Source organism: Mesoplodon bidens, assembly GCF_964165515.1.
Source record: "Mesoplodon bidens genome assembly, chromosome: 3".
Taxonomy (NCBI): domain Eukaryota; kingdom Metazoa; phylum Chordata; class Mammalia; order Artiodactyla; family Ziphiidae; genus Mesoplodon; species Mesoplodon bidens.
The window spans coordinates 176,410,082-176,432,344 of record NC_138178.1 but is presented as its reverse complement, the minus strand read 5'-3'; the positions used below and the strand labels follow the sequence as shown (position 1 = coordinate 176,432,344).

Here is a 22,263-nt window from a genome sequence, read left to right as displayed (position 1 = left end):
ATTCCACAATAATTTTTATAATACTATCTAAATCCTATTGTTCTCATCTGTGCTACTTGGAATTATTTACATTTCCTCTACATGAAATATGTCTCTACAAGGCACGTTTTTTCTAGGCATACTCCAAAGGTCATATCTCTCCTTAAGGAAGTTTTACTTAGACACATCCCAGAGCAACTTATGTAGTACCAGTAATGCTTTAAGTATTTTGGTTTATTAAATGAAACAGTACACCAAGGCAGATGTGTGTAATAAAGGCAGTCTGGGGTTTCCCTCGTGGCGCAGTGGTTGAGAGTCTGCCTGCTGATGCAGGAGACGTGGGTTCGTGCCCCAGTCCGGGAAGATCCCACATGCCGCGGAGCGGCTGGGCCCGTGAGCCATGGCCGCTGAGCCTGTGCGTTCGGAGCCTGTGCTCCGCAACGGGAGAGGCCACAACAGGGAGAGGCCACAACAATGAGAGGCCTGCATACTGCAAAAAATAATAATAATAATAAATAAATAAAAATAAATAAATGCATGCATGCATGCATGCATGCATGCATGCAATGCAGTCTGGAGACCAGAGATGTAGCCCAAACTTGGCTACTAACTAGCTGAGGGACCTTAAGCATTTGACCTAACTTCTCTAGACCTCAGTTTTTCACATCTAAGAAGAAACAGTTGGACTAAAGGAAATACATATAAATTATCTGTTTACATGTTCATTTTCCCCCTCTTTCTCCATTAGAATATAAACTTCCTGAATCCCTCACTCCTGGTACACTACCAGGCACACAAAACTGCTCAATAAAAATGTGAATGAGGGCTTCCCTGGTGGCGCAGTGGTTGAGAGTCCGCCTGCCGATGCAGGGGACACGGGTTCGTGCCCCTGTCCGGGAAGATCCCACATGCCGCAGAGCGGGTGGGCCCGTGAGCCATGGCCGCTGAGCCTGCGCGGCCGGAGCCTGTGCTCCGCAACGGGAGAGGCCACAGCAGTGAGAGGCCTGCGTACCGCCAAAAAAAAAAAAAAAGTGAATGAAACCAATTCTCACTAAATAAACCCAAATTCAATATAACCCTAATTGAGATACTTTTGGAGGAAAATTTGTTTATAAATAAATAAATAAAAAGAAAAGACTAAATTATGGTGGATCCATACTTCGTAGTTTAAAACTAGGTAACTGTATTGGGTTGGCCAAAAAGTTCGTTTGGGATTTTCCATAACATGGTACAGAAAAACCCGAATGATCTTTTTGGCCAATCCAAGAAATGTATTCAAACAGAACAAAGTCCCACATATGTTGTTAACAGCAAATTGCTAAACAGCTCATATATGTGATTTAAAAGTCATATACTTATTAAGATATATAAAAATATTAGGAAAAGTATATATATTGTAAATAGTGACTATAAGCGGGCTTTTTTAAAAAGAAGGTTATTTATTTATTTATTCATTCATTCATTCATCATTCAATCATTTATTTATTTATGGCTGCACCGGGTCTTCGTGGCTGCGAGCAGGCTTTCTCTAGTTGCGTCGAGCGGGGGCTACTCTTCGTTGAGTTGCGGAGCACGGGCTCTAGGCACGTGGGCTTCAGTAGTTGTGGCACGCGGGCTCAGTAGTTGTGGCTCACAGGCTTAGTTGCTCCGCGGCATGTGGGATCTTCCCGGACCAGGGCTCAAACCCATGTCCCCTGCATTGGCAGGCGGATTCTTAACCACTGCGCCACCAGGGAAGTCCCGAGAGGGCTTTCTTTAATTGTCTACATTATCCATTCTATATTGTTTGAAATTTCTACAACAGTATTTATTTCTATAACCACAAAATAATTTTGTAAACTTGCAGTAACCCTAAGAGGCAGAACTCTAAACATTTACTTGAGAAGAAAGAAACCAACCCAGGAAAAGCCAGGGATCTACAGACATCCTTACACATGGGGACATCTACTAGAAGTCTATAGATGTCCCAAATCTCCTATTTCTACATCAAGTCAGAATCAATTGTTGGACAACCAAGACTTCCACATTCTTTCAAAATAAATTAGAAAGGCAAGTAGAAAATACTTCTTTTTTGTCTATGTACTGGGAGGGAAAGAAGCTGAGGGGGAAATGATAGATGGCAAAGAGAACAAATTATGTATACTTGTCCCCAATGACACTACGGTTACATTTCAAGGCATAACTACGATTAGACTCCTTGTCAAAGAGTATGATTCCCAAAGCTCCACAAATGGAACCTAACTCACAACAGCGACTGTGTTCAAATCCTCACACTGGAGCAGTGAAGCAAACTCTCATCGATCCACAATCCCATTCCTAGGGATGTATCTTAAGAAAATACTAAAACCACAACAATAACAACAAAAGAGAACAAAGCTCTGATTCAGTCTTTCACCACGGCCTTCTTTTACAATAGCAACAATTAGAAACAACCTAAATTTTCAATAGAAGAATGCTTAAATACACTGATACCTCCATATGATAAAATATTAAACATTATTTTAAATATTTACAAGGGGTTTAGCGAGGTAACGAATGCTTAGGTCATTGCTCAGGAAGACAATACACACTCACATACATAGAAATACCAACATCTCACTTATAAAAATATGCACAGAGGAAAAAAGGGGATTGGGAAAACATTCCAAAATGTTTAACAGTTATCTCTGGGTAATGAAATAATGGGTGAACTGTTTCTTCTTTATATTTTTCTGTGCCTTCTGAACTTTCAACAATATATAAATGTTACTTTTAGATTGGTTTTAAGAGTTTCAAGTTTTAATCAATACTGTCAAGACTATGCAAATTTATTTTAGGACTTATATTAAAACTGCAAATTTATTTTAGGCAATACCATTGCTTAAAAATCTATTAACTTTTCATATTCTGTTCTTTTCTTGCAGGTCTAAGAAAAATAAGATAATATTAAAATTAAATTCTGACTCCCAAGATTCCAAAGGTAACACAATAACAGCAAGAGGTACTAATACAATCTTCACTGTAATAACAGCAGGAAGTGACTGAAATGAAGAGGGGACTGAGACCTGACTAACTCGACATGAGGGACACGTTCAGAGCATAAGCCAGGGTGAAGAGTCAGCAAACCTGGACACTACTGGCTCCACCACTGACTCTCTGTGTTAGTTTCACAACCTCTTTGAATTGTGGAATGCCACCTGTAAAATGGGGACAAAAACGTCCTCTTGGTTTACAGTAAAGATTGAATGATATAGGAACATGGAAAGCATTGTACTACAGTGCTCAACACATGCTCACTATTTTTAATATTCTGTTCCAGGCACCATAAGTGAAGATGGGCACCATGACCAAACAGAATCTATCCAGGAGTACAACAGAGACGAAAAAGACCCGAAAATCAGACCATCTGAAAACACTTGAGGCAACCAGGCAGGTTTAACTTGAACTGGGACAGCAAAGGTAGGAGAACTGAACATCTAAAAGACTCATAAGGAAGCAGAACAGAGTTCAGGAAAACAAAGCTTTAAAAATTACACAGATAGGGCTTCCCTGGTGGCGCAGTGGTTGAGGGTCTGCCTGCCAATGCAGGGGACACGGGTTCGTGCCCCGGGCCGGGGGGATCCCACATGCCACGGAGCGGCTGGGCCCGTGAGCCGTGGCCGCTGAGCCTGCGCGTCCGGAGCCTGTGCTCCGCAACGGGAGAGGCCACAACAGTGAGAGGCCCGCATACCGAAAAAAAAAAAAATTACACAGATGCAGATTTTCAGCTGTTAGAAGGAACAACATGTTCAAAAATGGAATAGATTGCTTTTTTAAGTGCAAATCCTCAAAGGGAAAAAACAAACAGGAAGTACTTAAAAGGTCTTCCCTGGCATAGTAAAGGCACCAGAATTGCCAATACACTTCCTTTTGCTATTCTGTTCTCCATTATAAACTCATCAAGCAGCAGGCTGGTAAAATTAAGGTACTATGAAAATCAGATTAGACTGAGATTATTTTATTCTTGCTAAATTAAGCATTACTAAGAGTTGTTGAATTTCCTGTGTTCCATGGAAGGTACTGTATTTTTAAAAAGGGTCCTTCTTGGTCAAAATCAAACGTTTCTTTACCATCCGAGCTCTTTGCACCTTAACGCAAACATGAATGTTAAATATACAAGAGGAGGATATTTAATATGCATCATCTCTAACACTTACTTGACAGTGGAAACCTGTTAACACCTACTTTAATACTGCAAAACACAATCTGGAAAATCCTGATCAAAGCCTGAGAGTTCCAGCCTTTATTCACAACTTATGTTTCCTGGCCATCATTTACCACTGAGGGCTTTCTAAGCCCTACCACGTTTTAGAGCATTGATTCTTATCCTATTCTTTGTCAGAGAGCCCTTTAAAAATCCAATTTTCTGCAGGGAAACATACACCAAAAAAATTTTGCCTGTGATTTCCGAGTTCACAAACCGCCCTAAATTCCATCCGTGGACCACCCATCCCCACCACTAAAAAATTCTCAAAAGGGGGAATTTATTTTTTCTTCTCTAAGTTATGAAGAAAACAAAAACTTTGAAAATGGCAAAGACTTACGGCAATATATCAAATATAAAATTATTCTTGCACGGTATCATCTGAGCAGGGGGGACAAAAAACTGAAAAAGCAAACTCTGAAAATACAATTAATCTTTCTAATAGCTCTAGGACCCCTACCCGCCCCCCCCAAAAGAAAACCCAAAGTAGCTCAGAGTATTCATTCTAACAAAAATGTAAACATAAAACAAAGAGCCAATTCAAAAGTTCTACTTCTAGCTAGGATGAAGTCTTACAGTATAAAACCTGTTTCCAGTAACATACATTTGCCCTTTGTAATCCTTCCAATTAGAAATTTGTTAAACTCTTCATCTTTATATCAATAAATCTATAAATCCCCAGCTGAAGGAGTTACACACTACATTATAATTTTCTTTCCGCTCTGAACCCTTCCTCCTAGTTACTTCAGAATATTAGCTGGTACAGCATTTTGAATAAAAAGTAGATTATGAAACCACAGCTTAAGAATCTTTAAATCACTATGACAGGCCACAATAAAGAACACACTTTCAAATTCTTCAAAATTTTACTTTAAAAATGTAAAATAAATGTAATATATAGAGAGATTTTTACCTACAAAGGTAACTTTAAAAGTTGGCAGTAAATAAGAAAGGTGGAAAATAAAAGTGCTCTAAAACTTACATTTTGCTTCTGATAGATTCTGATTAGGTGACCAGACCAGCATGCCAAGATTGTCTCGTTCTTGACTGCGTCTTGCTAGTTTGGCTTGGTAGAAATAAAAAAAGAAAATTCTTATTATAATTTGACAGACATAACAAGCGACAACACCACCACTCTGCAGGGATCGAACCCATGTCCCCCGCATTGGAAGGCGGATGCTTTACCACTGAACCACCAGGGAAGTCCCACAAATTAAGTTTTTCAACACATTAACATGGTATGTCTCTCCATTTACTTAGATTCTCTTTAACTTAGCACCATCAACACAATGTTGAACAGGAGTGGTGAGAGCAGATCCATTCCTGTATTGTTTTGAGTCAAACAAAAGATACTGTATAATTTAATCTGTAACTATGACTGTGTATATTTGTAAAAGAAAAAGGATAAAAACCCACAAACTATTCATAATACATGTAAATTAATGTCTTTAATTATAATAAAATATTCATTCGTGTATAAATTTTCAAAAAACCGCACCACTCTGGCCTTCTTTAGACCTCAGAAGATGACGATATCACCCCCCCTCGACTGGAGTCGGCCCCAGTGGAACCCGCACATTTAACACAGGGTGAGGGTGCGGGTGGGGAGGCTCTGAATTTGCTGAACTACTTCTACTTTTACGTCTTTTTCTACCTAGCTTTTTACTTATTTCACAAACAGGTCATATGAGGTAGGTATGATTACTAGTCCCACTTGTTAGGGGAGGAAACTAAACAGGTCCTTAGTAGCCACTAGGAGGCAGACCTGGACTGGCGTGAGGCAGGGTGGCGACAGGGCCCGAGGGTTTAGGCACCACACACTCTGCCGCTCCGCTCCCAGATGGGGTCACACAAAAAGGGAGCTGCATGTGGCAAGCTGCTCAAACAGTCTTTTTTTTTTTTTTTTGAGGTATGCGGGCCTCTCACTGTTGTGGCCTCTCCCGTTGCGGAGCACAGGCTCCGGACGCGCAGGCCCAGCGGCCATGGCTCACGGGCCCAGCCGCTCCGCGGCATGTGGGATCCTCCCAGACCGGGGCACGAACCCGTGTCCCCTGCATCGGCAGGCGGACTCTCAACCACTGCGCCACCAGGGAAGCCCTCAAACAGTCTTTTAAACCACGAATTCTTCATGTGTGCTGTGAATAACCTTACCCTTCACTACCATTAGGGACTGGGTATTTTAGCGACTTGAGAGCAGGAATCCAAAGATTCTTTTAACAACTTTAGTACCACTAAAAAGATGTAACCTGAAAGGAAACGTCTGACGTGCATCCAAATTCTTAAAAATCTGTGATACAAAACAGTAGGTCAAAGGCGTACGAGTGCCGGGTGTGGAGTTGACCGTACTACTGGATTAACCACAAACAAGTCACATATTACAACAGAGCCAATTAAAACATTATCTTCCAAAGGTGCAACGGACTGAAGAGAGAGGCTCACTAACCAGCCTTTAGACTGCTTAGACCCAAACTCATTCATTCTAAAGGCATTCTCTTTCTTGACTGTTTTTCCTTTAAACAAATTCCTCTGAAACACGATGAAAGTTATGGAATCTACTTCCAGAAAAAAAAAATTCAACTAAACATAAACACACACACACACACACACACACACACACCCCAATATGAACATACTTTTATAAAATTCATAAAGCCTGGTTTAAGAATTCCTGCTTTTATGAAATTGCCAGACCTTTTATTTAACCTTATCTTTTATTTAATTTTGTAGATCAATGTGTTCTAGATTTTATAAAGAAAGAATTTCTACACTTTTGCTCAAATCTGTGGGGCAGCTACTTTAAAGAAAAATGATGGAATGGCGGGAGGGAAAGACCCAAAGTGCGAACACTATGAATTAGGCAAGACTGAAGGTGGAATTTACATGCTGGGTGGGAACAAGGTGTAATGAACAGGCGGGAGACAGGAATATGATGAAAAGATGGGAGTGACTACCTTTTTATACGGTTCTGACTTCTAGAACAATGTTAACGCCACACATAGTCTACAAGTAAAATAAAGTCAACAAATACGTGTGTGGGGAGGGACCGCCCATGGAATACAGGCTTTGCTGTATTTCAAATAAAAATCAAATGTCAAAACAGAAATAAAAGAATCTACATTGGGAAAGTAGAATTAAAACTGTCTTTATTCACAGATGACATGATCATCTCTGTAGAAAATCTACACTACCTACAAAAACTTGCTAGAATAAATGAATTTCAGCACAGTTGCAGGAAACAAGATCAACAGTAAAAAATCAATTCAATTTCTATATATAAGCAATTAATCAAAACTTAAAATGAAAGAATACCCCTATTTAGGGATAGATGTGATGAGACATATACACTGAAAAACTGTAAAACATTTGAGAGAAACTAAAGGTCTAAGTAAATGAAGAGATATACCATGTATATGGATCAAAAGACTTAAATATTATTAAGACAGCATTCTCTCCCCAAATTGCTCTACAGATTCAACATAATCCCAATCAAAACCCCAGTATACTTTTTTGTAGGAATTGACAAACATTCTGAAATTCATACAGGAATGCAAAGTACCTAAAATAGCCAAAACAACTTTGAAAAAAAAAAGTTGGAAAACATATACTGCCTGAATCGAAACTAATTAATTACAAAGATCCAGTAATCAAGACAGTGTGGTACTGGCACACAGAGAAAGAAATGGAATAGAATGGAGTTCTAACAGAACCACACGTATAAGATCAACTGATTTTTCCACAAAAGTGCAAAGGTAAAATTCAGTGGAGATAATCTTTTCAACAAATGATGCCTGAACAAATGGATATTCATATTTTTTTAAATTAATGGAGATCTATATACCTCATACCACATACAAAAATTTACTCAAGATTAATGACAGGACTAAATATAAAACCCCAAATTATGAAACTTGTAAAAGAAAACATGAGAAAATTCTTTTTAATCTTAGGTTTAGAAAGATCTTATTAGATATAACACCAAAAGCACAATCCATAAAAGAAAAAAACTTCATAAATTGGACTTCATCAAAGCTAAAAATTTCTTTTCAAATAACACTACTGAAGAGATGAAAAGCTAAGCCAATGACTGAGAGAAAATAACTATAAACCACAGATCTGATAAAGACTTGTATCCAGAATATATAAAGAACTCTCAGAACTCAACAATAAGAAATAACCCATTTGTTAACAAATGGGCAAAAGATTTGAATAAATACCAAAGATGGTATATGGATAGCAAATAAACACATGGAAAGATATTAAAAATCAACAGTCATTAGGGAAAGCCAAATTAAAACCACAAGAGGTATCACCACGTACCTATTACAAAGTATAAAGTTAAAAAGACTGACAATACCCACAGTTTGGCAATCATGTGGAGAAACCAGAACTTTCTTAAGCTGCTGGTGGGAATGTAAAATTGTACTATCACTTTGGGGGGAAAGCCTGGCAATTTCCTAAAACTGTGGTATATCCATTTAATGGAATAAAACGCAACAATAAAAAGGAATGAACTATTTAGGCACACAATATGAATGAATCTCAAAATAATTATGCTGAGTGAAAGAGTTACAGATACAGAAGGGGGAGGATAGAAAGAATTCTGAGGTGCTAGACAGAAATAGATAGTTACAGTAAGAGCTCATCATTTTCAGTATAAATAGAAATACAGATGTGTGTATACCTGTATACTTGCATACATAAATACATTTATTTATCCCAGCTTTGACCACTGCAAGGGTCTAGATACAATGACAACCCAGCAAAAAATGAGCATATTTAGCTCCCAGACGTTGGTCTCTGAATGCCGTTCTACAATAAAAGAAACTAGGTCTCCTTGGAAAAATGGTTGATTCCAGGGCTAGGACAGGATAAGTGCAACAGACCCTGGAATATTTTGTTATGCCAGGAGGTAGGGAAGTGTTCAAAGAACGACGGAATCTACCTCCCACTGGTCAGATCTGTGATAACTTGAGCAACAAAATAAATGACAGTAATAAAATAATAATCCATGAAGCCATGGAGTAATAAAATAATAATCTGTGAGTCCATACTGACATAGACAAAAAGATAACGTAAAAGGGGAAGGCAAATGAGCCCAGAATAGCCAGGTCAGAGTTGGAAAACTTACACCACTCTACTTTAAAGACTTACTATAGAAAAGTACAGTATTCAAGACAGTGTGGTACTGGTAAAAGAGCAGACACACAGACCAATGGAACAGATGGCAGTCCAGAAATAAACCCATATAAATATGGTCAACTGATTTGCAACAAAGAGGCAAAAGTAACTCAATGGAGAAAGGATAATCTTCTCAACAAGGCAGTGGTCCCCAACCTTTCCGGCACCAGGGACCGGTTTCCTGGAAGACAATGTTTTCCCCAGACGGGGGCGGGGAACGGTTCAGGCGGTCATGCGCTCACCTCCTGCTGTGCAGCGCTGGGGGGCTGGGGGACCCCTGCAACAAAGGGTATTTTGACAATTGGAGGCACTTCCCTGGCAGTCCAGTGGTTAAGACTCTGCACTTCCACTGCAGGGGGTGCAGGTTCAATCCCTGGTTGGGGAACTAAGATGCTGCATGCCCTGCAGTGCAGGCAAAAAGTAAAACAAACAAACAAAAAAACAAAAAATTGGATCTCCATATGCAAAAGAAGTGAGACTCAACCTATACCTCATACCTTACAAAAATTCAACTCAAAATGGATCTTAAATATAAGTGTAAAACCTAAAACGACAAAATCTTTTAGGAAAAAAACATGAGAAAATCTTCATGAACTTGGTTGAGGAAAGAGTTCTTAGATACAACACCAAAAGCACAATCCATAAAAGTTAAAAAATGGTAAACTGAGCTTAATAAAAATTTAGACTGTGAGAAAACATCTGCAAATCACTGTATCTGACAAAGGACTTGTGTCCAGAATATATAAAAGACGTTTAAAGTACAATAAGAAAACAACTCAATTTTTAAAAAAGTGGGCAAAAGATGTGAATAACTATTTCACCAAAGATGGCACATAACCCCATGAGAAGCAACATCATTAGCCATTAGGGAAATGCAAATTAAAGCCACAGTGAGAAACCAATGTATACCTATTAGAACTCCTGAAATAAAAGGAACAGAGAATACCAAGTGCTGACGAGAACAAGGAGCAACTGAAGCTTCCATGTAGTGCTGGGTCAGTGGATACTGATACAGTCACTCGAGGCGTTTTGCAGTTTTAATTAAAGATATAATTATATTTGACAAATGACTCAATCGACAATCCCACTTAGCTATATACCCTATAGAGTAAACCTATGTTCACAATAAAACCTGCACGTAATTATATATAGCAGCTTTATTCACAATCGTCAAAACTTTGGGAAAAAAATCCAAATGTCCTTCAAGGAGTAAAAGGTTAAACTGGAAAGATTAATACACTGCAATTCTACCCAGCATTCAAAGTAAATGAACAAAATAAGTGAACTATTGATATATGCAGCAACATGGCCATATCTCAAAAGAATATACTCAGTGCCAGTCTCAAAAGGTTACATACTGTATGATTCCATTTATATGACATTCTGGAACAGGTGAAACTATAATGGTAGGGAACAGATCAATGGGGTTAGGAGTGGGAGGAAGGCTACGAGTTGTATGAGGTCCTTGTTTGAGGAGATGGAACTGCTCTGTATCCCAGTTGCGCATGGTGGTTATATGAAACTACACATGCCTTAACACTCACAAATACGGACACCAAAAACCAGTCCATTCTGCTGTATGCAAACTGAAGAACACAAATACAATGAAAACAAAGCAATGCCATTCATTTCTGGACAGACACTGGTGTCTGCTGAAGGTGTCAGTAACTCTGCAGCTGCTCTCCTTGTTTAATACAGTTTTTATTGAGTGTCATTGATGTACAATATTATATGTTACAGTTGTACAACATAGTGATTCACAACACTCTCCTTGTTTAAAGTTGTTTACCAAGTGTTAAAAACCTTCCCTACCTGGAAGGAAGCAGAAGAATGACAAAGAAATTGAAATTACCAATTGCCATCAAGGGCAACATGAAAGAGAATTCGCACTACCAGTGGGAATGTACAACTACTTTAGACGACACTGTCAGTGTAGGACAAAGTTGAAGTACGGATACCCTGCAACCCAGCAATCCATTTCTAGATATAATACATATACCTATAGCAATGTTTTTCAAATTGCAGGTCAGGCCAATTTAAATTAATTTATTGGGTCCTAACCAGCATTAAAAAAAAAAAAAGAATAAGAATAGAAAACACCAGCATATTGTTTCATTAAGTACATGTATAAATCACCGGGGGAGACTTTTTTAAAGTTCGTAAGTACCTGCCCTAGAGATTCCTTAAGATAGGTGTCAACTTTGCTAGGTCACAGCACCCAGTCATTTAATCAAACACTAATCTAGGTGTTGCCATGAAGGTATTTAGTAGTTGTGGTTAACATCTACATCAGCTGACTTTAAGTAAAGAAGATAACCCTCCATCTTGTGGGTGGGTTGCATCCACTCAATTAAAAGGCCTTAAGAGGAAAACTTGAGATTTCCCAGAAGAAACTGTGCCTCAAGACTGAAGCCCCAGCTTCTCCTTGTAGGATCTGACCTACAAATTTCACACTGGCTGGGCACCCAGTCACATAAGCCAACAGCTTAAAATAAATGTCTGCACACATACCCCTACATCCCTGGCTCTGTTTCTCTGGAGAACTCTAAGATGCATGCTCACTACAGCGCTGTTTATGGTACTGTGCTACAGCAAAATCTTCAAAGTCCATCAACAGGAATTAGCTAAATCATAGCATGGATATTCAAATAAATCAAATACAGAAAATACAACAGTCTAGGGACTTCCCTGGTGGGCCAGTGGCTAAGACTCTGTGCTCCCAATGCAGGGGGCCCAGGTTCGATCCCTGGTCAGGGGATGCCGCAACTAAGAGTTTGAATGCTGCAACTAAAACATGATCCCGCATGTGGCAATGAAGATTCTGCGTTCCACAGCTAAGACCCGGCACAGCCAAATAAATAAATATTTGAAAAAAGAAAAAGAAAGAGAGAAAGAAAGGAAGAAGGAAGGAAGGAAGGAAGGAAGGAAAGAAAGAAAGAGAAAATACAACAGTCTAGCAGTTCTTCAAAAGGTTAAACACAGTTACCATAACCCAGTAATTCCATTCCTATGTATATAGCCCAGAGAAATGAAAACATATGTCCACATAAAAACTTGTATATAGGGACTTCCTTGGTGGTGCAGTGGCTAAGAATCCGCATGCCAATGCAGGGGACACGGGTTCAAGCCCTGGTCTGGGAAGATCCCACATGCCATGCAGCAACTAAGCCCATGCTCACAACTACTGAGCCCATGTGCCACAACTACTGAAGCCCACGCACCTAGAGCCCGTGCTCCACAAGAGAAGCCACTGCAATGAGAAGCCTGCGCACCACAGTAAAGAGTAGCCCCTGCTCGCTGCAACTAGAGAAAGCCCGTGGGCAGCCACGAACACCCAACACGGCCAATAAATAAACAGATAAATAAATAAATGAAACTTGTATACAAATTTCATAGTACTACTCATAAGCGCCAGAAGGTGGAAACAATCCAAATGTACATCAACTGAAGAATGAATAAGCAGAATTGAGTATATCCACATAATGAAATATTATATTGCCATAAAAAGGAACGAAGTACTAATCCATGCTCAGTATGGATAAAACCTGAAATCATCATGTTAAGTGAAAGCAGCCCTGTCACACACACACAAAAGACATATTATACAATTCCACTTATATGAAATGTCCAGAATAGGCAATTTTATAGACACAGAAAGTAAATTAGTGGTCGCTAGAGGGTGTGGGGTGTTTGGGCGAAATGGAGAGTGACTGTTAATGGGTAGAGAATTTCTTTATGGGATGATAAGAATGGTCTAAAACTGATTGTACTGACAGCTGCACAACTCTGTGAATACACTGAAAACAACTGAGTCATACATTTTAAACAAGTGAATTGTACATTTTGTGAATTATGTCTCAGTAAAGCCGTTATTAAAAACGTGAGAACGCCTGTTTTGTTTCCAGCATGTGTATTTCTTTATGAGTAAATGAATTAAAAAGCGAAAATATCAAACTGTAGGTAAGAAAAACCACCCAGTAAATTTAAATAGTGGATAAATCCTAGGAAAGAAGTGGGAGTACTGAATTGAGAGGAAAAAATGAAATTTGTGCTTTTTGCTCCACATACGTCCTTATTGTTTGGATTTTCTTCATAAGAATGCATTCAAATACTACTTACACAATTAAATTCTCTTTTAAAGAAAAACAGTAAGGGAATTTATTTAAAACTTGTGAAGAATTATTTCATGATTATAATATCTCTTATGCTCATTTCCTAAAAAAGTGGAAAACCTGCACAGATTACTTACAAAGAGTAAACTAAATATATCTTCAGAATTAAAGAACTCTGAGCTCTTAGAGTGACATCCACTATAATGGAAATAAAGGAAAGCAAAAATCACACTCAGTTTCAGTAAATTTGATCTCACTCTTACAATTTCATAGTATTGGGTTAGACAAAAAGTTCGTTCTGTGTTTTCCGTTAAGGTGGCTCTAGTAGCGCTTACTTGTCTTTAACTTCATTCGAAACGATTTTGTTAGACTGTATTGTGGCAGCTGTCGTATCGGGGTGCATTTAAGAAGAAAAATCAAAATTGGTGAATTTGTGTAGCCATTTTAATACTGAAGATGGAAGAAAAAAACGTTTTCGGCATATCATGTTTTACTATTTCACACAACTGAAACGCAAAAAAAGATTTGTGCAGTGCATGGAGAAGGTGCTGTGACTGATCAAAAGTGTCAGAAGCGGTGTGCGAAGTTTCGTGCTGGAGATTTCTCGCTAGATGATGCTCCACGGTCGGGTAGACCAGTTGAAGTTGATAGCGATCAAATCAAGACATTAACTGAGAACAATCAACATTATACCATGCGGGAGATAGCGGTCATACTCAAAATATCCAAATCAAGCACTGAAATCATGTGCACCAACTTGGTTATGTTCATCACTTTGATGTTTGGGTTCCACGTAAGTTAAGTGAAAAAAACCTTCTTGAGCATATTTTCTGCATGCGATTCTCTACTTAAATGTAATGATAACGTTCCGTTTTTAAAACAAACTGTGACAGGAAATTAAAAGTGGATACTGTACAACAATGTGGAATGGAAGAGATCGTGGGTCAAGCGAAATGAACCACCACCAACCGCACCAAAGGCCGGTCTTCACCCAAAGAAGGTGATGTTGTGTACATGGTGGGGTTGGAAGGGAGTCCTCTATTGTGAGCTTCTTCCAGAAAACCAAACGATGAATTCCAACAAGTACTGCTCCCAATTAGACCAACTAAAAGCAGCACTCGACGAAAATCGTCCAGAAATAGTCAACAGAGAACAAATAATCTTCCATCAGGATACCGTAAGATTGCATGTTTCTTTGATGACCAGGCAAAAACTGTTACAGCTTGGCTGGGAAGTTCTGATTCATCTGCTGTATTCACCAGACATTGCAGCTTTGGATTTCCATTTATTTCGGTCTTTACAAAATTCTCTTAATGGAAAAAATTTTAATTCCCTGGAAGACTGTAAAAGTCACCTGGAACAGTTCTTTGCTCAAACAGATAAAAAGTTTTGGCAAGATGGAACTATGAAGTTGCCTCAAAAATGGCAGAAGGTAGTGGAACAAAATGGTGAATATGCTGTTCAATAAAGTTCTTGGTGAAAATGAAAAATGTGTCTTTTATTTTTACTTAAAAACCAAAGGAATTTTTTGGCTAACCCAATATAACTACAGTGAGGCACATCACCACAGATCTAGTGCCTAAAAACACTTGGGCAACAAACAAGCAACTTAAAAAACCCATAACTGGGACTTTCCTGGTGGTGCAGTGGTTAAGAATCCGCCTGCCAATGCAGGGGACACGGGTTCAAGCCCTGGTCCAGGAAGATCCCACATGCTGTGGAGCAACCAAGCCCATGCAACACAACTACTGAAGTCCACGTGTACCTGGAGCCCGTGCTCCGCAACAAGAGAAGCCACCACAATGTGAAGCCCGTGCACCGCAATGAAGACCCAACACAGCCGTAAATAAATAAATTAAAAAAAATAAAGTGTTGGAAATATTGGACAGCTGTATGCAAAAGGATCAAACTGGACTACTCTCTCAAACCATGCACAAAAATAAATTCAAAATGGATTAAAGACTTAAATGTAAGACCTGAAACCATAAAAATCCTAGAAGAAAACACAGGCAGTAAGCTCTCTGACATCAATTGACCTTAGTAATTTTTTTGATATGTCTCCTCAGGCAACGGAGACAAAAACAAAAATAAATGGCACTACACTCAACTAAAAAGCTTTTGCACAGCGAAGGAAACTATCAACATTTTTTTTAAAAGGCCACCTGCTGAATGGGAGAATATATTTGCAAATGATCTATCTGATGAGGAATTAATATCCAAAATATACAAAGAACTCATACAACTCAACATCCAAAAAACAGTGGACTTCCCTGGTGGCACAGTGGTTAAGACTCTGCACTCCCAATGCCCGGGGCCCAGGTTCAATCCCTGGTCAGGGAACTAGATCCCACATGCATGCCACAACTAAGAGTTCACATGCCACAACTAAGGAGCCAGTAAGCCACAACTAAGGAGCCCACGTGCTGCAACTAAGATTCAGCGGAACCAAATAAAAATAAGGACTTTTTTTTTTTTTTTTTGTGGTATGCGGGCCTCTCACTGTTGTGGCCTCTCCCGTTGCGGAGCACAGGCTCCGGATGCACAGGCTCAGCAGCCACGGCTCACAGTCCCAGCCACTCCGCGGCATGTGGGATCTTCCCGGACTGGGGCACGAACCAGCGTCCCCTGCATCGGCAGGCAGACTCTCAACCACTGCGCCACCAGGGAAGCCCCAAAGTGAGTCAGTCACGGGTATGAAATGTACAGTGTGGGGAATACAGTCAGTAATTATGTAATATCTTTGTATATGGTGACACACTCTAATTACTAGACTTACTGTGGTGATCATTTTGAAATGTATAGAAATACTGAGTCACTATGCTGTGTAACAGGAACTAATATAGTATTGTAGGTCAATTATTCAAAAACAAACTTATAGAAAAAGAGATCAGATTTGGGGTTATGGGGTTGGGGGGAGGGAGGGACTGGATGCAGGCAGTCAAAAGGTAAAAACTTCCATTTGTAAGACAAATAAGTGCCAGGGAAGTGCTGCACAACATGATCCATACAATGCACGCTGCTGCACCGTGTAAGTGAAAGCTGCTCAGGGAGTAAAGCCTAGTTCTCATCACAAGGAAAAATGTTTTTCTATTTCTTTAATTTTGTATCTATATGAGATAATCGATGTTCACTAAACTTATTGTGTAAGTCAAATCATTATGCAGTACACCTTAAACTTATACTGTTCTGCATGTCAATTATATCTCAATAACACTGGAAGAAACCAAACAAAAAAGCAACCAAAAAACCTCAAGAATAGGACAAGATAAAGTAAAATGACATCACAATTATAATTTTATATGTACCTAAATAAAGAAGTTTCAAAATAAAAATTGACGGAAGAATGGAAATATGACAAATACATCATCATACTGGGAGAGTTAAACATTTCTGTTGACAGTCCAAACAAAAAAGATATATAAGATCTAAAATCAGGGCTTCCCAGGTGGCGCAGTGGTTGAGAGTCTGCCTGCCGATGCAAGGAACACAGGTTCGTGCCCCTGTCCAGGAGGATCCCACATGCTGCGGAGCGGCTGGGCCCGTGAGCCATGGCTGCTGAGCCTGCGCGTCCAGAGCCTGTGCTCCGCAATGGGAGAGGCCACAACAGTGAGAGGCCCGCGTACCGCCAAAAAAAAAAAAAGACCTAAAAACAATGAACAAGTTTTATTTATTGGACATACTTTGAAGGATACATCTAACAATTAGGGTATAAACATTCTTCATAAGCAAATTCACAAAATATTTACAAAAATGACCATGTATGTACAAGGCTATAAAGCAACTCTAAGCACATTTCAAAGAATAGGTAACATACAGATTATACTTTCTAACCACAATGCAATTAAAAGCCAATAATTTAAAAAATAAACCAAAAGTCTTCATACATTCAAAAATGATAAAATACTCTTCAATAACCCTGGCTCAAAGATGAAATCTCGACAAAAAATAAATAAAATTACTTAAAATTCAACAGTAAAAGACTACGAACTTACGCAAAACAATAAAAGAGGTAGCTTACAAAAAATGTATACCTGTAAATGCATAAAATCAGAGAGGCTAAAAATTAACTTCGCTAAGCATACAACTTAAGAACATGGAAGGAACAACAGAGTAAATCCAAGGAAAGCAGAAGGCAGGCAACGAACAGCAGAAATGAAAGAAACACGAAACAAAGATATAAAAAGGGGATTAGCAAAGCCAAAAAAACCCCTAAGAGACTAATCTCTGCAGAATCTGATACAGAAAAATAAGAGAAGGTATAAATAATTTTCTCGCAAGCCGCATGGCATGGCCAAAAAAAGAAAAGAAAGAAAATGGCAGTAACGTCATAATAAGCTATGAATCAAATGCTACCTTCATGCTCAAGTTCCTGACAAGAAAACTGAAGTTAAAAAATTATAATCCTGGGACTTCCCTGGCAGTCCAGTGGTTAAGACTCCGTGCTTCCAAGGCAAGGGGTGTGGGTTCATCTCCAGTCGGGGAACTAAGATCCTGAATGCCACGTGGTATGGGGAAAAAAAAAAAGACTCCCCCCAAAACCATCGGGGAGTTCAGGGTTTAAAAAAAATTATAATCCCGTAGAGAGTGCTATAGGGTCATTATATCCACACTAATATCTCCATATTATCAAACCACCTTAATCTCAAATTAGCTCTCATAAATAAGATGGCTGCTTTGTTTGCTTTAAAAGTTAAATTCAGGGGCTCCCCTGGTGGCGCAGTGGTTGAGAGTCCGCCTGCCGATGCAGGGGACGCGGGTTCATGCCCTGGTCCAGGAAGATCCCACATGCCATGGAGCGGCTGGGCCCATGAGCCATGGCTGCTGAGCCTGCACGCCCGGAGCCTGTGCTCCGCAACAGGAGAGGCCACAGCAGTGAGAGGCCCAAAAAAGTCACATGGAATCCAAATACACAGTAGGATAGATTACTCATCAGTGGAAGGAAGAAAGAAAGGAATAAAGCTTTAAATATTGGTAGTTCTTATTCCTAAATGTACTCATTTGCCATCCATACTTTCACTATATCCTGAGAAGCTAAGCATCCACAAATTTAACCTTATGTTAAATTTAGGTTAGGGACCAAAAATAATTTTGTGACTCCAAAATTTTTGGCTTCCGATTTGGGGCATTCAGAAAGAAATGTAATCAATATGAAAAGCAACAGTATAATATTATCACTGTTGTTATAACTGACATATATGCTTATTATGTACCAAGCACTGTGCACTTTTACAAGCATTAGCTCGTTTAATCTTCCTAACAACCTTCTGAGGTAGGTACTATCACTATTCCCATGTTACAGATGAGAAAATTAAGGCGGAGAAAGATGAAGTAACTTGCCCAAGATCACACCTGTGACCAGTGGAGCTGAGAGTCAAACCTGAGCAAGAGATTCCAGGGCCATGATGTGAACCCTTATGGACACTGCCCAGATTTTAGAGACACCATAAATTATCAGAAGTATAAAGACAGATCAAAAGCTAGAGTAAAAAGTACATTTTTCCGCGAGTGACCAGTGGAGCTGAGAGTCAAACCTGAGCAAGAGACTCCAGGGCTACGATGTGAACCCTTATGGACACTGCCCAGATTTTAGAGACACCATAAATTATCAGAAGTATAAAGACAGATCAAAAGCTAGAGTAAAAAGTACATTTTTCCGCGAGTTCCCTGCTGGCCTAGTGGTTAGGATTCTAGGCTTTCATTGCTGTGGCCCGAGTTCAATCCCTGGTTGCAGAACTGAGATACCACGAGCCAAAAAAAAAAAAGGAACATCGTTCCTCCTCATAATATTCTCCCATTAAGTATTTTAACGCTTAAGTTAAAGGCTTGAGAATTCTCAAATGACAACGGTTTGTCCTATATAAAACAAAGAAGTCAGAAACAATTTTGGTATTTAAATACTTGTTTCTTTCTCCCACTGAAGTATATACTTCTTTGTCTGGCTGTCTCTCTCCCCTAGGCTCTTCCTTTTTAAATACTAAAAGTTTAAACTGGAATAAATAAATTCATAATTTTCACTCAGCTCTCTGGAATTAAAATCTACAATAAGCATAGGAACATAATAAACCCCTTAAAAACTCAAACTTCGCACAAGTTCTCCTAAATTTGATGAGAGACCTGACAAACCTTCTTCAGCCAGGTGATGAAAGTCAACTTCAACAAGTATAAGTCATGCAGACAGTGTGTGCCCTTGACAAGTCGCCAACCCCCAGCCAGATCCCTGCACACCCACCCCCTCTACCAGTTCCCCACTGAACCTCCTCAACTCTTCTCAAATCAATCACTCCCTCTCCAACCCCACTGCCACTGCCATAAGTTCAGGCCTTCATCTTTTCTCGTCTTGTCTTGTCTTGTCTTGTCTTAAGAGTTCCAGCTAACCAAGACCCAACAACACACAGACCTATCCTCAAATCCAGTCTCTCCACCCTGGCTATAGACCAATCTTTCTACATCAAATCAGAGCAAATCACTCCAGTGTTTAAAACCCTTCCATAGAGATGGATCACAGCTCTCCAGTCCTTACGTGTGGAGTGCACACAGTGCCTTCCTTCAAAAGAGGACAGTATGGAAGGGGTGGGAGGGTGACGAACTTCACAGTGGAGAACCCTGGCAAGCCCCACCTCAGCCGGGGACAAAGTCAACAGCAACAGCAACTAGGTCGTGTTCACAGTATGTGCCCTATATGATGTGAGGTGATGAGAATGGCCTTTTACCTCTGGGTCTTCCTCCCAAAATCATTAGAAAAACATCAGGCAAATCCCAATTGAGGAACATTTTACCAAAATCCTGACTAGTACTCCTCAAAACTGCCAGTCACCAAAAACAAGAAAGTCTTAAGAAACTGTCACAAATGAACTTATTTACAAAACAGAAACAGACTTAGAGATGTCAAAAACAAATCTATGATTACCAAAGGGGAAACATGGCAGGCGGTGGGGGGTGTGTGGGAATAAATCAGGAGCTTGGGATTAACAGACACACACTAATACATATAAGATAGATAACCACAGGACCTACTGTATAGCACAGGGAACTCTATTCAGTATTCTGTAATAACCTAAATGGACAAAGAATCTGAAAAAGGGTAGATATATGTATATACATATAAACGGAGTCTCTTTGCTGTACACCTGAAACTAACACAACATTGGAAATCAACTATACTCCAATAAAATTTTAAAAAGAAAAAGAAACCATCACAGCCAAGGGGAGTCTAAGGAGACATGGCAACTAGATGTAATGTGGTATCTTGGATGGGATCTTGGAACAGAAAAAGTAAAATTAAGGAAGTAAAAACAAGGAAATCTGAATAAATGATGGACTTCAGGTAATAATAATGAATCAATACTGGTTCATTAATTGTAACAAATGTACCCTACTAATGTAAGACAGTAACAGTGGAAATGGTGCTGGGTATGTGGGAACTCTCTGTACTATCTTTGTAACTTCTGTAAATCTGAAACTATTCTAAAGTAAAAACTTTATTTTGAAAAAAAAAATCCTTCCACAGCTTCCCCATTGTCTTTAGGATAAAACCCATGGCATTCCAAGGCCCTGCACAATCTGGCCAGCCTCTTTCTAATCCCATGTCCCATTCTCATGATTCATCATCGCCCACGTGGTAACTGCATTACTGTGTGCCTTTCTACTTTCCCACGTCTTTCCTCTTACCACTTCCTTCTCACTGCCATGTCCCTCCCTATCTTTTCCCACCAGCTAACTGCTACTAATCCTGTAAGACAGCCCCAGGGTCACCATCTTCGGAAAGTTTGCTCCAACTCTCCCACGCCAGTTAGCGGTCCACCCCCTCACCACTCCCATTACCTCTGGAGACAGTCTCTATCATAGCGTAGACTCTTATTAATGGTTTGCATAAAGATGCATGCTGCTGTAGACTTTGTATGTAAAACTCAATTATTACTGGTAGTAATTATTACTAGTGGTTTTGGGCTCAGTAAGATCTAATTATTACCTATTACTATGTGCCAGAAACAGGGCTAAAGTACTTTACATGTCTGTGTCATATAATGCACAAAACCACCCTATGAGATAAGAATTGTTTTACCTTATGTTTGAATCTTTTCATACGAGGGCCATTATCTGAGCTCCCGTCTGAGACTGAATCCCCACTTAGCCACTGTGCTGCTGGGTGATGATGAACTCAGCTTCACGGAGCCGTGTGGAAAACGGAGAGGATGTGCATACCTAGAGCCTGGGCTTCTCTGAGGATTAGGAAGGGCCCGTGTTAAGTACCTGGTACACATTTAATAATAATAAATAATAGCAATTATTCTTTTCGGTCTCCCCTGTTACACTGAGGCCCTTGAGACCTCTGTGTCTTCACTGTCTGGCACATGACTGGTGCTTCATAAAAGCTGAATAAATTAGTATGCATAAAGTAACAAGTTAGGTGGCCAACTAATGGAAAGTTTTAGAAGGGAGTGGTACGTTGACCTCTGGCCTCTAGAGCGCAGGCCTCCCCTCCCTCTCCTGTGCCTCTCTCCTCAGAACAGAGGAGACGAGAATACAGCCCGACAGGAAGGCCATTTCAAAACATACAATGATGTACGGTGTTCCAAGCCGACGACGCTGGGGGAATACTTTCCTCAGAACTGGCTGCATCACTGCCCAGTAACCGGAGTCCAGCCAGTCCTGATCTCTGTCCCTCACCTGATTCCTCAAGGAATTTAGGTTCTTATCAATGCTACTGAAGTAAACTCTACACTAGAAACTCCACTAGTGTACTTGGTTCCTTTCTGATTAAAAACATCATGT

At 39.7% G+C, this 22,263-nt stretch overlaps 1 protein-coding gene across 1 annotated transcript in view; it reads right to left on the bottom strand.

The window, feature by feature from the left end:
• Positions 1-22,263, bottom strand: part of RCOR1 (REST corepressor 1) — a 114,573-nt gene that overhangs the window by 38,240 nt on the left and 54,070 nt on the right. The window contains exon 3 of the mRNA XM_081230344.1: positions 5,184-5,267. Coding sequence (XP_081086470.1) covers positions 5,184-5,267 — 84 coding nt within the window. The remainder of the gene's footprint in view (positions 1-5,183; positions 5,268-22,263) is intronic.